Raw genomic sequence first — 14,735 nt, 5'->3', positions numbered from 1 at the left:
ACAAACCTCGTTCCAGTTGTACCAGTCCCTGGATCTGGCCTCCGCATTTTCCAGATTCCCTCCTTCCTTCCCTCCCTCCGCTTAAAGGGGCCAGGAGGCGTGGCCCACCCACTAACCCCGCCTCCAGCCTAACGCACATTCCATAAGCCACGCCCCGACCCCCCACCGCCCTCGCCCCGCCCCGACTGGCCGCGAGCCCCGCCCCCTCGAGCTCCCCCTTCTCGGCCGCCGTTGCGCTGCCCTCGGCGGCAGCAAGATGGCGGCGCAACTGAAGGACCGTGAGGGAGGTTCGCAGCTGGCGGGGCCTGCGGCGGAGGCCGACCCCCTGAGCCGTTTTACGTGTCCCGTGTGCTTAGAGGTGTACGAAAAGCCGGTGCAGGTGCCCTGCGGACACGTGTAAGTGATGAACCGGAGCCTGGTCGTGAGGAAAATGGAGTCGAGGAGCAAGGCCGCAGCAGGGAGGGTCTTGGGGTGGGAGCGAGAGGACCGGCCTAGAGGCGCCTCTACGCCGGGCCCCCAGCTCTTAGGGCTCCTGAAGGCCCGTAGGAGTTGGCGAGGTGCTCTTCTCTTCTTCCCTGCTCACTCCCCAGTATTCCGCTTTTCTGTTGAGTGCCTGCTGTGTTACAGGCGGCCCTGCCAGGCTCCTTCCCACGCGTGATGGTAGAGTCGCATGTTGCTGTGGGTGAGGTAGGGTCTAAAGCCTGCCCTTGGAGAGCCACACTTTCCCCTGAATAGTCTGTACATGGCCCCGGAAGTGTACTATGTATGGCGTCATGTGTCCAGCCCTGCCAAGTAATTCTAATGTGCACCAAAGTTGGAGAAACGCTGAACTAGACAAGAACAAAAGGGAAGTCTTGATGTAGATCTGACCAGTCTGCCCTTAACTGTGAGAAGGGTGGGGAGTGGGCAGCATTCCTACTTGTGTCCGAGGTTTTGTATTTGAAATTAAGCCTCCATGTTGCATATAGACTGATTTTGATGACTAAGGGAGATGCGTGTGGAAATGTCCAGTACAGGCTCTGGGGTAGGTGCTTTGAGGTTGGCAGGATTTGAATTTAAGCCTTGTTCCAACAGATACAGAGACAGCCTAAGTTGAAGGAATTGTAGAAATTGTGGCCACCTGGCTGTTAATGCTGGAAGTTGGCCTCCCTCAATGCTTATCGTGGGCACCTTGGTATTAGTCTTAGGATCCCTCTATTGGTCAGTAGGCACAATAGGCCCCTGCTGGTCCTCAGGGGCATTCTTATTGATGCAGCAATACTGCAGGGGAGGAAGGTTGGCAGCCAGTTTGCAGGTGAAGCCACCGAGGCTCACTTAGGGCAGGCTCACTATTATCTTACTCTTCCCAGATGGTCTGCAGGTGTTTGTCAGGCCAGAGAATGGTTGGCACCTGGCAATGGCACCCCAGCCACGCTGACTGCTTTTTGCTTCTTGAAGCTTCATGAGTCTCTAGCTTCAGGCTGTTCCTGCTTGAAGTTCAGTTAGCCTGGAACTCTTCCTGCCCCATCTGCACCTGCCTATCCACTACCCCACTAACTCCTTTATCACCATCCCCATGTAAATTACCTACCTGCTTCTCCTGTGACCTCCTCCTTCCTTGCACAGAGCAAAACTTAAGGATCATGAGAGCAGTGACCATATCTGATTTGCTCCTTTTTGTGTCCTGAGTGCCCAATATAGTGTCTGAGCAACTATCTTCCAGTCTTAAATTCAACTGGCTGAAATATTTATATGCCCACTATGTGCCAGATTTGGGAGCATAGTAAGAAACAAGGTGATTCTGCCCTCAGAGTTCACAGTCCAGAGAATTGATGATAAATAAGTACTAATAAGTGTTCAAACTGTTGTAAAAACTCATTGTGCAGTAGGAAGGCATTATAGGGATCAAACCTGTGTGTGGGGGTGGAGGAGTGATCAGGTGATGCACTGATGAACTAAGAAATTAGTGGTGAAAACAAACTTTGTGAGAGCTGAAATGGAGTCTAAGTAGCTTTCTCATTGAGTCCTCTTTTCCTTGGATCAGCCCTCATTATTTTATTTACCCAATTTGGATTAATTCAGTGGATTTCATTTAGTTAACATTTATTAAAAGGATTGACCCAGCACAACTTTACCAATTGAAGAGCAGCAAATTTGGAGTTTTCCTTCAGCCATATGAACCTTTTCTAGGTCAGAGGTCAAGGGGCAGTACTGGGATTCAAATGTTGGCTCTTTTCTATACTTGCCATACTAGCTCGATGTATTCATCAGTTCAGTGCTGATTGAAGACAGATGGCTGCACCTCTGTGAGGGCAGCCAAGTCTCCCTTAACTCTAGCCAAGTGCTTTTTGCTCTGCCTAGTTGATTTTTGCTAACTTTTGTGCTTGGAAACAAACATCACTGCAGCTCTGGCTGTGCAGGGCATTGAGTTTTTATAAAACTTTATTTCAGGCCCTGAATTTTACATCCCTTTCCAACCTAATGGAAAATGGAGAAGGGCAGGTGACTGGGTGCCCAAGAGACAGGACTTTCTAAGTAGCACTGTAACAGAAGGGTGGAGCATCTGTAAGGCTGAACTACAAAAAGGCCCTTAAGTAGGAAAAAAGAAACTAAAAGCTAGTCCAAGATACAAGGCCATTTAAAAGCACGATCATTTGTTGGGTGTGACTCAGGCACAAAGTGGCTTGGGAACGTTGATATATGAGCTGTATCTCAGTGTGTGCTTGAAGAGAGGCTTTGAGCCGCTTTTATCTGCTAGCTGGGCCTGATTTCATTATGCTCTCTGGGACCCTCTGTGCTCTCTTGGGTTACTCTTGTCACCTGCCTTTGAGAAGAAGTACAAGTGATGGCCATACAGCCCTGTCTGCCTCCTTAACCTCATCGCTTATCCTTTCTCCATGGTTACCACATCATGACCAGAGGCCTTCCTTTTTACTTTTTGGATTCCCCTTTGCAGTTGGTGTCATCTCTGTGGAACTCTTTTCATCCAGGTCTTTGTGGCTCTCCATAATTTTAGGTCTCAGTTCAGCTGTACCTCCTTAGAGAAGCTTTCTGTGATTCACCCCTGCAGCTCATCTCTTTGTCTTGTTTTATTTCCTTCATATACTTAATCACTATCTGAAATTAACATTTGTGTTTTCCTCTACTCCAGAATTTGAGCATCATGAGGACAGGGACTTTCATTCACCACTGTGCCTGTGCTCTCGGTGGTGGATCAGTAGACCCCTCTGTCACCTTCTCCCAGCCCGGTAAATCAGTAGACCCCTCTGTCACCTTCTCCCAGCCTGGTCTTGAATTTTGCCTAGCAGCTTTAACATCTAGCTAAATGTCAAAAAGGAAGAAAATTTTTAGAGACAGTAAAAAATTACCAAATATGCAGACTACCTTGAATTATATATCCTGAGTTCTTTCAGGCAGATTTTGTTATCCTGCCTTAAATCTGTCAGGTTGAGTATGTAGCCAGGGTATGTTCATGCCTTATTATTCATTCTTTCTGTGTGCCTTATCTCAGCATCACCACCTGCCAGAAAGTTGGTCATCTTTGACTTCCCTTCTGTTCTTGTCCAAATTCAGTAAATTACCGAGTCTTATTGATTCTACCCCTGAATCATTTCCTGAATTCTTTATTGCCTCAGTCAGGCCTTCACAGTCTCTTGCCTTTAGCCATCTGTTCAGTTTCTGCTTCAAGTCTCATCTTTCCTCATCTAAAAACATTCTTAGGAGGGAGGGGAGAGCTCAGTGGTAGAGCACATGCTTAGCATGGGAGGTCATGGTTTGATCCCCAGTATCTCTGTTAAATTAGAAAAAATAATAGATAAACCTGATTACCCCCCCCCAAAAAACCCGTTTTTTAAACCAACAATTCTATTAACCATGATAGCCCCAGAATTATTTTTTTAAAACTTGGATTTGGTCTTGTTGATACTTTGCTTTAAACACCTGGGTCCCTACTGCTTATGAGGAAAAGTGTTAAACACTCATAATGCATCTAAGGAAATAAAAGTCTGCGTTTAAGGGCCTGGACTGTTCTTCCCCTCCTTTACCACTGAACTGTCTTTTAAGGCTATTCGTGGATGCTGTCTCTGAAGTCTTACCAGCCCTGTCCTCCTTGGGTCTCAACTGTTTGCTCTTGACTTTGTGTTCCCATAGTGCTTTGCATTCACCTCTGATGATTGCTTGTTTGTGATGCATTTCCTATATGCTAAGAGTCTGCTATACATATTCCATCCTCCCAACAATCCTAGAGGTAGGTACTGTGATCTCCATTTCACAGAGGAGAAACCGAAGTTCAGAAAACTCTGCCAAGATCCCTTAGTGGCAGGGACTAAGATTTGAAGACTGCACCATAACGCCTTCCGCCATGTGTCATGGTAGTTTGCCTTTATTTCTGTTGTTTGATACGTGTGTTCTTTGCAAGGAACTCCCCCACCCCCACATTTTTCTGGCCTAGAAGGACTCAGTATTCATATCAAGAGTAGGAAACAAGTGTTTTTAATCCATTATTCATTGATGATGTTTTAAAAGTTTATCCATTTTTGTTGTCTTGTCTCCATGATGCATGACGCAGGTTCTCTGTGTGTCTTGTTCTAGCTTTTGCTCTGCATGCCTGCAGGAATGTCTGAAGCCGAAGAAGCCTGTCTGTGGGGTGTGTCGCAGCACTCTGGCACCTGGCGTCCGAGCCGTGGAGCTCGAGCGGCAGATTGAGAGCACAGAGACTTCTTGCCATGGCTGCCGTAAAAATGTATGTGGAAGTAAAACAGAAGTCAGTATCTTTCTATGAAAAGATGGGTAAAATGTAGATCTGTTGCCACGCTGTTTCTGAAGTTAGAGCATGTCTAGGTGACTAACAGCACTGGTGCATGCTGGTTATCTGTGGCAGTGGCTGTGCTGTTTCATTTTGGTAACCTTACTGGTTGTGTGTGTTTAAGAATTGGTTTGGGGGGGTGGGGTATAGCTCAAGTGGTAGAGTGCATGCTTAGCATGCATGAGGTCCTGGGTTCAATCCCCAGTACCTCCTCTAAGAATAAATAAACCTAATTACCTCCCCCACCAAAAAAAAAGAATTGGTTTAGTGTATTACATAGTTTAGCTTTGAAAGCCATAGAAAATCAATTATCCCAGTTTTATCCTGTAAAAGACTCATTTTCCCAAAGCAGCATGCACAATTTAAATTAGACTATAGTGACAGAATGATACATAATTTTTTAAAATAAAAATGAAATTAGTGCCTTAAAAAAAGTTATCTGCTGCAGTGAGTTTGAGGGGAAGTTTTAAAATCCATATTATTATGGATAGAAAACTTGTTCAGCTTTTTAGCACTAGGTAAGGAGGAATTGTGATGCAAAGGTCACTATGAAATCATTTGATTATAATAGCAATATCTAACATTGAAATGCTCCATGCTCTTTTGTGTGACCATATTATAGTCAAGAATATTTATTTTCACATTTATTATAACTGCAAGGGAGAAATTCTCTTGTCTTATTTTCAGAGATATACCCAGCATTGATTTTAAAGTCATTATGATGTTATTAATTCCAGACAGTACAAAAATATAAACTAATGTAGGCTTGTTCTCCACTGCAGAGATTCTCTCTTTAAAAATCATGCAGTTTAGAAGGCTGCAAAACATTTTTCTGCCCTTTGATGAACACAACTGTGGGGTTTTTACAAATACAGATGTAGGATTTTCACAAAATAGGATCATGATGTAATGTATATTCCTACAATTTTTTTCACTTATTGGACAGCCTTGCTTATCAGTTTCATACTTCACTGCTTTAGTATGGATGGCCATAGAATGGATATACCTTACCAGTCCTTCCTTTCAGAGTGATTTAACACTAGGGGATCACAGTGGCTGCAGGTCTGAGTAGGGCTGTTTTCCATCCCTTTTAATTAGGAGCTCTTTGGTTGGCAGCTTGAATGAAGTTCTTTAGCTGGGGATTTGACAGAAAGAACCATCATGGGAAGCTGGAGCTGAAATGCTGAGCCATTTTTTCCCTTGCAGTTTCTTTTGATTTGAAACTCAAAATATTGAAATGTCCTGTTAACCTTCATCTTTCTTTGTGTATGCATGGTGGGTTTTTTTAATTTCTGTATGCTTTTGATTTTCTTCATTTTAAAGATGAGTGATTGTGGTATTATACCTCCAGGTGTATTATGCCTCCAAAAATGTTTATCTTCCCTTTACCTCCTTTTCCTTCATTCCTTACACTTTTCCTTTCTTTTTAGAACACCTATGATGAAGCACTCTTCTCTAGGTTTTCTTTTGTCTTTCCATCTTGCAAAGACTAGATTTTATAAGAGAAGTAGGATTCAGATTTTGGAGTTTTTTGTTTGTTTGTTTTTTAAGCTTACTTATCACAGTCTAGTGATAGGATATTAATATTTAACTAGGATTACTAGCCTTTATCCCTTTTACTTTAATGATTATTTTTCTCTGTTGCATATAATGGAATGTGGTTCTTGGCTTGCTGTAAGGAGGCTAGTTTAAGTGCTAGTGTGGAAAACTTTAAACACTTCACTGGGTTTGAAGTATCTCTGAGCAGAGAGCACATCATGAATAAAGCAAACGTGTAGGAGAATGATTTTAGAGTGAAAGCGGATGTCTTGTTTGGGCAAGTAAAATGTCAGCCTTTAGTGTTAACAGAAACTGTGCAAAAGTCAGAGTTTCAGCCCCATCAGCATAGCCAGGAGTCTGGTGAGATTGTTTGCCAGGGTGGTATAAGCCTAGTTTTCATCTTGCCTTTGCTTTGGGGATATGTTCGACTGGGTACAAGAACCTGACTAACTTGTGGGCTCTGATTCTTCCTCTCTAAGTTCCTCCTATCCAAGATCCGGGCGCATGTGGCTACCTGTTCTAAATACCAGAATTACATCATGGAAGGTGTGAAGGCCACCACCAAGGATGCGTCCCTTCAGCCAAGGTAAATGACTCTATCACTCTCTTAGGTGGAAGTCATCTTTTGCTACAAAGACATTGGACACTTTGCATGTTCAAGAGTTTAGTTGTATGAGTTTTGAAAAGTGGAGGTGTAGTAGTTGTATATAGGCAGCTGTCTAAAGCATATGTAAGTTTTTGTTTTGGAGAGAGGACTTTGCTATTCACATCAAATATTAGCTGTGCTGTTATTTTCAGAACATTTCCCCTGATGCGGAAGTGATCATCAAAATCCCTGACATAACACATTTAGTGAACTTTGCTCCTTTCTGGAGAGTACAGTGGTTCAGATTGTGTAGAAAGGTACTCACAGAGAAGTTTCTTCTTTTTTCCTGTCTTTTATCTCCAGGAACGTCCCAAACCGTTATACTTTTCCTTGTCCTTACTGTCCTGAGAAGAATTTTGATCAAGAAGGACTTGTGGAACACTGCAAGTTATCCCATAGCACGGACACCAAATCTGTGGTAAGAGTAACTCTGAGTTTTTTTGTTTTTTTTTGTGGGGTTTTGTTTTGGTTTAGTTTTTATGGGGGAAAAAAGTCAATATTTAATCTGGAATTTATGTTTAAATGTTAACAATTGTAATGTCCTTCATGACAATTTCCTCCTGTCCCCAAATCGTAGATCTGTGTGTTACCTTTAGTTGTCATGTCTCTTTAGTCCTCAGTTTGTCTTTCATGCCCTTGACATTTTTGAAGAGGACAGGCCAGTTGTTTTGTAGAATATCCTTCAATTTGAGTTTGTCTGTTTCTTCGTGATTAGATACAGGGATGCTCCGTCCTCCAGGTGCATGTTAGGGGGTCATGTGATGTCTGTTGTTCCCATTGTTGATGGAATTAACTTGAATCCCTTGGTGTCTGCCAAGTTTTTCCATAAAGCTGCCACTTTCCTTTTGAGTAGCTTCTTCGTAGTTGTGGAGAAAGAAAATTTAGATAAAATTATTGGGGAAGTGCTTATCAGTTTCTTTGACATTTAATTTAAATATCAAGGCTGACGTGTAGTTTCTTTTTTAAAAAAGAAAGTTTAGATTTGGTCCACATTTTCAGCTGCATCTTTAAGATGTCTTAGTTATGGTTCTTAGTTACTAACTGAAAGAGCAAGTGAGCAGAGACACACAAACACCTACCACCTACCCTCTCCCCCAACCTATTTTCCATTTTAAACTTAGCCAGATAAGCTCAGCTCTTTTGGAAATTATGAAAACTAAAATGTATGTTAAGTCAAATGGTAGAGATACTCTAATTCATTTCCTACCACCATCTCCCCTGCACTCACTTCTAGAAGTGAGTAAGTGAGGAAACCGGTGTGCCACCCATGCTGAGTGGTTACCCACGTTGTAGAGCTGGTTAGTGCAGAACCAGTACTGGAACGCAGTGTCCTGGCTCCTAAACCAATTCTCTCCCCAGCATCAGAGTCGGCCTCTGTTGAGTGCTGATTGGCATATTGAGTAGTGCTCAACAGTGTGTATGGAAAATACAGAATCATGGCATCCAGAGACACTTCTGGTTTTTGAATGTATGATTCATTTATGTCCTCCTTTTTTGTCCCCCTTTTAATGCAAATGACAGCACATTCTACACACTGTAAGCAGTGTTGTTGGCATCTGTTCAACATCAGTACATGTAGATCTGACTCTTTGTTTTATTTATTTGTTTGTTTATTTATTTGTAGGGGGAGGTAATTAGGTCTATTTGTTTATTTATTTTTAGAGGAGGTACGGAGGATTGAACCCAGGACCTCATGCATGCTAAGCATGTGCTCTACCACTTCAGCTATACCCTCCCCCCGGATCTGACTCTTTTTGAACTACAGTTGAACTTCATTTTTCCATTACTTGTCTGTACCATGAGTTAACTGGTCCTTTGTTGATAAATGTCAAGGTTAGTTCCAGACAAAGTCAGAAAATTTGATTAAGGACTGGATGTTAAGTGCTAAAAAATTCTTGTTCATCAATGGGTGGGATAATGGTATTGTATTTGTAAAGGGAAACCCCTGTTGTACTGTACTGAAATAGTAAAGGGTGAATTGTTGTGTCTTATTTTTAAATGCTTTATTTATTGCTAAAGTAAGTATGTCAGACTTAAATCTAGGGGTTGGGGTTAAAGGATGGTTCATCAAACTATTATCTGTCTACTTTCCTATAGGTCTGAAGTTTTCTATAATGAATTTTAAGCGGCTGCCATAGACTTTATGTGTGTCTATAAAATAAAGTTTTAGACTACAGCCAACTAAGCCAACTGTGCTCTTTTTCTGCATGAGGGCCTAGTGTGCAGTGGCTGCAAACAGCATTCTTCTCGGTAGTGTGTGCAGCCTGTTGCTTGTATGAGTTGCCCTAAGGGACCTTGGAGACAGCCATTTCCGGAGGACATTCATGTTTGGCCTCAGGCTGTCCACAGCCTAGGCTCCAGAAAGGTGTACGGGGTGCCTTTGGAAAGCCCAGGGCACCGTGGCCAGGGTCCACATTGGCCAAGTCATCATGTCTATCCACGCCAAGCTACAGAACAGGAGCATGTGATTGAGGCCCTACGCAGGGGCCAAGTTCAATTTCCCTGGCCTCCTACTCTTCAAATCCTAAATCAGCCTCTTCTGTGAAGACTTTTCAGCCTGAGCCCCCTCATCACAGCATTTACTTTGTTAAAACAATACGTAAGGCTGTGTTTTACTTCCTTAGGACATTGCTCGTCTGTCATTTCCTTGATTTTCTTTGTGCTTTTGGATTGTTTTGTGTGCTGGGTTGGAAAACCAGAGTCTAGGCCCTACTGGACTGACATGTTGTTCTGACCTCAGTAGGGGATCAGAAATGGGTGGTATCATAGCTTAAGCCTTTACCGTCCCCCCATCCACCCCGCCTGTCATGTGACTTGAGTAGAAGACTGATAGTGTTTTCTGGGTTGTGAATGTGCTCTGATGTGTTCCACAGAGGGCTAATGTCAGCTCAGACATCAGGTGCCTAAGACTATGCTTCTCTGTTGAAAGGTTTGTCCAATATGTGCCTCGATGCCATGGGGAGATCCCAACTACCGCAGCGCCAACTTCATAGAGCACATCCAGCGCCGGCACCAGTTTTCTTATGACACTTTTGTGGTGAGTCTCGAGTCTGGGCTCTGATTCCTGCCCTGGGGGCATAGTGCAGCCCTCTCCCTTCTCTGACCTGAGAACTGTGGGCCCCCTTGGTGAGTTTTGTCACTGACATGAAGGGCTCCCTGAAATGACAGCTGTGTGATATTTAACATGTTGATCGCCCACTGTGGATCGGGTGACCCTGAGGAAACAGCTGTCACCCAGATTTGGGTGACATGGCAATCAGCATGTTAAGATGAACTAGCCGGTCATCTAGACTGAGACATAGTGAATGCTTGCTTTTATTTTATCTTTTCCAAAATTTTTGTCCACTTTCTTTCGGTATGTGTAGTTTCTACCTGATATAGAGCCTGGTTTGGGATCCTTAAGCTCAGGTGCTCACGGTGACCAGGCAAGTAACGGAAGTGATTCTCATAAGGAATTGCCACCCGGATGGTGTATGACTCCGGTTATGCTGCCATGAGCTCCAGCTGATTGTTGTGTGGAAATACAGGCACAGTATTGCCAGTCTCCTCCCCCACCTCAACCCTAAGGAGCTGGAAAGGCAGAATTTCACATGGAGCAGCCCATATTTTTTTTTTTTTTAAGTATTTCAGGCAGACAAAATACATCAACTAGCCAATGTGATCATCAGATTTACATCCTTTCCCTAGAGCCGAGTGGTTTTGAGGGACACACTATTTTGGCATTATAGTGACAGAAAAATCTGGCTAGCTGTTTAAACCTTTTATTTACATATGTAGTTGTCAAATTAGGATTTTAGAGCAGTAGTCAGTCTTACTGGCGGTATTTCAGGGCCCAAGAAGGAAAGCATGGCTCTTCCCTAAGTTGTCATAAAGAGTATTTGTTCTTGGCCCAATAGGGTGTCTGAAACTCAGACTTCAAAATAACTGTTGTTTTGTTAAAGATGAATACGATTCCCAAGTAAAGCCCAGGTAGATACCTCTGCGTCACTGAGTCGGAAAGGCTGGTCTCACTATAGGGCCTCCCAAGTCTGAGCACTTGGTCTGTGCCAGGCTCTGTTCAGGTGCTCTCTGGTCCTCACCACCCTGTCTGAGGGAGCCGCCATTATGTTCATCCTCAGGATGAGGCAGCACAGGCACAGAGGGGTCAAGCAATTTGCCCAGAGTCACGCAACAAACTGCGGAGCTGGGAACTGGCCTCTGGCAGCCCTCTCCGGCGCCCGTCACTCAGACGTTCTGCTTCTGCTGAAAGTGAGTCTTTGCTGTTGCACACGGTTGCTGAGCGTCCGTACTTTGCCCGCAGGATTACGACGTTGATGAGGAAGACATGATGAACCAGGTTCTGCAGCGCTCCATCATCGACCAGTGAGCAGTCCCTGCTGTCACTCACGCTCCAGAGCCTCCATTATGTGTTAAGCGTGAAACATGTGACTCATCCACTTAAAATGTACAACAGACCTGGAAGGCAGCCATGGCATTAGGACAGGGTCACTTCTGACAGGGGGACTGGGCCCCGGTCAGAGCCTTCCTTTCCTTTGGGCTCTTCCCCTGCTGTTCACTGTTTGTCACATGTCTGGTCTTTCATTGTTCCTTAGCCACTTCCTGGAGCTTCTTCCTCCTCTTTCAGAAGGGAACCTGGCTTCTCCTGTCCCTGTTTCACACTTGATCCTCCTGTCCAGTGTTCATCTCTCAGGTCCTCCGAGCCAGCCAGGGCTTCTCTGGGTCATGAATAGCACAAATGAGACATGCATCTCCTCCTTGTCCCTGAGGTGTGTGAGCTCTGGCAGTAATGCATTTGATCAGTGATGGGATTCCTCCTGTGCTCTTGAAGTTTCTGTTAGTTGGTCCTTGGCAGCAGCTACCAGAGCTGGAGTTACCTCATGGGAGACACTTACAAGTCCTTTCAGGGTGAATATTCTGAGCTTAACATGATCTGATGCTGAAAGTTTTGATTAGTGAAATTTTCCTACCATTCCTACCACCCTTAGGATTAACTGGTTCAGTCTTAAATGCCTGCATGGTGCCTTTTTAGAATAAGGTATAACCATATATTTTTAGTGAAAATAAGTGTTTCTAGGATAGGAAAGTTAAACTCCATTTATCTATAAGTGGGAAGGCGAGTCAGCTAAGTGAGGTAGGAGGGCTGTCACTTTTTGGTTCTGATTTTCAAATTGATGAGGTATTTTCAAATGATGCAGTCATGTTTGCCTCTCTATTTGGGAACCTGCTTACATTCTTGTTTTTGAAGCATGAAAAGGAGTCCTCATATGAATAAGAAGGAAGACGTTTGCGGGTTCCAGTGGATACTAGTTCTTTCATCTTTTACTTGGTAACTTAGATTAAACTGAGTGTTGCTTTTCTGTCATGAATGGTTTCCTTATAAAACTGGTTTCAACACGTAAATTGGTGTGTGAAGACCTGCCTTCTAAAGCAGAGAGGTTATGGGAAATTTGGTATCACTGCCTGCTGTCTCTTCAACAAGACATGCTATTCAAAAGGCACAGCACACCTCCTGCAAGCAATTGGTAGTAGAAACTGTCTCCTGGAAACTTGCTTTGATAACAGATCAAGAAGCTTGAGGTTCAACATTTTTCACAAATATTTATAAATACAAGGCTAAGGGCTGTCAGTCTAATCTGTAGGCGGAGAACCTCTGATTGACCAGAAGGCATCTGGGTTTAGATTTGTTTTCTCCTATCAAACGTCTTTTCTGAATATGGAAATTTTTTTCTGGTCAGTGGCCAAGGTTGCAAATGGCAGGGGCCTTTGGGCCTGTGCGCTGCTGCCGTGGGCCGCTCCTTACCTGCCCCTGAGAGTTGCAGTCACCTAGAAACCAGCAGAGACAGGGCTCTTTCAGGGCAGAGTAATTTTTTCTAATGTGCTGTTGCTTGGGAGGGCCCAAATGTTATGGTCAGCTTCTCCACTGTAATTTCTGGGAAAAGTTCACTCAGACCTCCCTGAATTGAGATCTTCTTGGTCTAAGTTTAGAGGGAAATTGGATAAAACCTTCATTTGAGCGAACCAACGATAGTGGTCTCACTGGTGGTACCAAGAAACTGATTTCCTTGTATTAAGTGCACTTCATGTATTTCTAATGAGATGACTTTCCAGAAAGTGACATTTGTTATGTTCTGGCTTTTAAAAAGTGAAATATAAATAAATTTCATAATTTATCCAACTGGTAAGCTGTAATGCCTACTTTCATTAACCACCACTTGCTGAATCCTGGACCTGGAGAGCCTCTAGAAGATTGTTACTCTTTCTAAGGAAGTTCTTATCTGTCATGAGTGAGTCCCATCTGGCTCTGATCTCAGCTCTGACACTTTATCAGCTATCCTCACCAGGCCTGTCCTCTCTGGAGATTGGTGCCCCCACCCCAGTTGGGAGCTCCACTGAGGCAAGAAGTGGCCGTGTTCCAGGAAACAAAGCTTCAGATGACTTAGCAGCAACCCCGAGACATCGTAGTAGAGGGTTCTACACGTAAAGATCTGAGGTCTTGGGCATGTTTCAGTTCCAGACTCTGCTACTGGCTGTGAGACATCTGGAAAATACTCCCCTTTCTTATTTAAATAGGACCCTTTTGCATGTGGAGAAGGGACTATAGTTGGGAAAGGGGAAGCAGGGACCAGGGAGGTGGCTGCTGCAGGTTCTAGGCAGGAGACAGTGGCAGCTTGGGACCGTGCAGCGGTGACGGGGCTACTGGAGTTGTCTGATTCGGTCATGTAATTTTTGAGGATGAGGTGTGAAAGCTAGAGAGGAGTCAAGAATGACACCAGCGTTTGGGGCTTGAACGGCTGGGTTGTGGGGGTGCCCTTCTGAATTGAAGGGAAGGCTCCAATAGGAGCAGTTGTGGGGGAATCAGGGATGTTGTAGGAATGGGTACCTTGGACTTGGGATAAGGCTTCAGGTTCTAGCATCATGCACAGATACAGAGGGTGCCCCCTCTCAAGCAGCTCACATAGAACTAGGATGTGCCTGGGACACTCGAATAACTAAAGTTACCCGAGGATGTCAGTTACTCTGATGTCAAAGATGGATGTAGGTCATAGGTCAAACTATCTTAAAATGTATGACTAGACAAAATATTTCTGTATTTTAAATATAAGTAATTAAAAATAACTATGCATTTGAGTATTTCATCTTCAGTGGTAAAAGCTCTCATATTCAGTTTGGCCAAAAAACTTTAAAAATTTCCTTATTGGGAAGATGGACAGTTTCCTTATATTCAGACATATATGGTGTTTCCTAAGCACCTATGATGTGGCAGCATTGTGCTAGCCGCTGGGGATTCACACACTTATCTGATATAAATTACAAACTGATAAGTGCTCATAGTAAGGGCTTGTATCAGCATCTAGACTTTTTATCCTTTCTCCACCTGTGCCTTCTCCCTCCCTCTCCTGTGACTTCGGTGTCCCCTACTACTGGCTCTTCCCAAACAGCATCTGAGCATGATTAGATTTCTCCCGCCGTCTAAACTGGCCTGTATCTCTCCTGCAAGTTCATAGCCAAACATCTTGAGTTGGTTATTCTCACTGCCTCCATTTCTTTTATTTCCCAACTTTACTTCTCAAACTACTCCAGCCTGCCGTTTGCACCTCACCCCTCAGCACCAGAACTGATCTTGTCACCAAAGACAAAACAAGGCATGTCACTAAGCCCAGCAGATATACTAGTCTTCCTGCTCCGTCTTCAGCATATTTAGTCCTTTGACCATGCCTCCTGTTGGAAACAGGTGCTTCTGTTGGCTTTCCTCCTGCAACATCATTG

The 14,735-nt window shown here is 43.9% G+C and overlaps 1 protein-coding gene and 1 non-coding gene across 2 annotated transcripts; both read left to right on the top strand.

Moving 5' to 3' along the window:
- The first annotated feature begins 220 nt into the window (after positions 1-220).
- Positions 221-13,143, top strand: RNF114 (ring finger protein 114). The gene is made up of 6 exons (XM_010978656.3): positions 221-396; positions 4,570-4,720; positions 6,802-6,908; positions 7,272-7,386; positions 9,898-10,005; positions 11,269-13,143. Exons 1-6 carry the CDS (start codon positions 257-259, stop codon positions 11,332-11,334), a joined length of 687 nt encoding a protein of 228 aa, XP_010976958.1. The 5' UTR covers positions 221-256; the 3' UTR covers positions 11,335-13,143.
- Positions 9,140-9,275, top strand: LOC116147545 (small nucleolar RNA SNORA70). Its single transcript, XR_004131104.1, has one exon. It is a non-coding gene; the product is annotated as a small nucleolar RNA SNORA70 (small nucleolar RNA).
- Positions 13,144-14,735: the final 1,592 nt, after the last annotated feature.

The sequence above is a fragment of the Camelus dromedarius genome, chromosome 18 (assembly GCF_036321535.1).
Source record: "Camelus dromedarius isolate mCamDro1 chromosome 18, mCamDro1.pat, whole genome shotgun sequence".
Taxonomy (NCBI): Eukaryota; Metazoa; Chordata; class Mammalia; order Artiodactyla; family Camelidae; genus Camelus; species Camelus dromedarius.
The sequence above is the reverse complement of the archived record's forward strand: the minus strand, read 5'-3'. Positions and strand labels throughout refer to the sequence as shown.

Coding starts and splice junctions, on each gene's coding strand:
- RNF114 (XM_010978656.3), top strand. CDS start 257: ATGGCGGCGCAACTGAAGGACCGTGAGGGAGGTTCGCAGCTGGCGGGG. Junction 4,721..6,801: donor GCCATGGCTGCCGTAAAAAT/GTATGTGGAAGT, acceptor TTCCTCTCTAAG/TTCCTCCTATCCAAGATCCG. Junction 7,387..9,897: donor GCACGGACACCAAATCTGTG/GTAAGAGTAACT, acceptor CTCTGTTGAAAG/GTTTGTCCAATATGTGCCTC.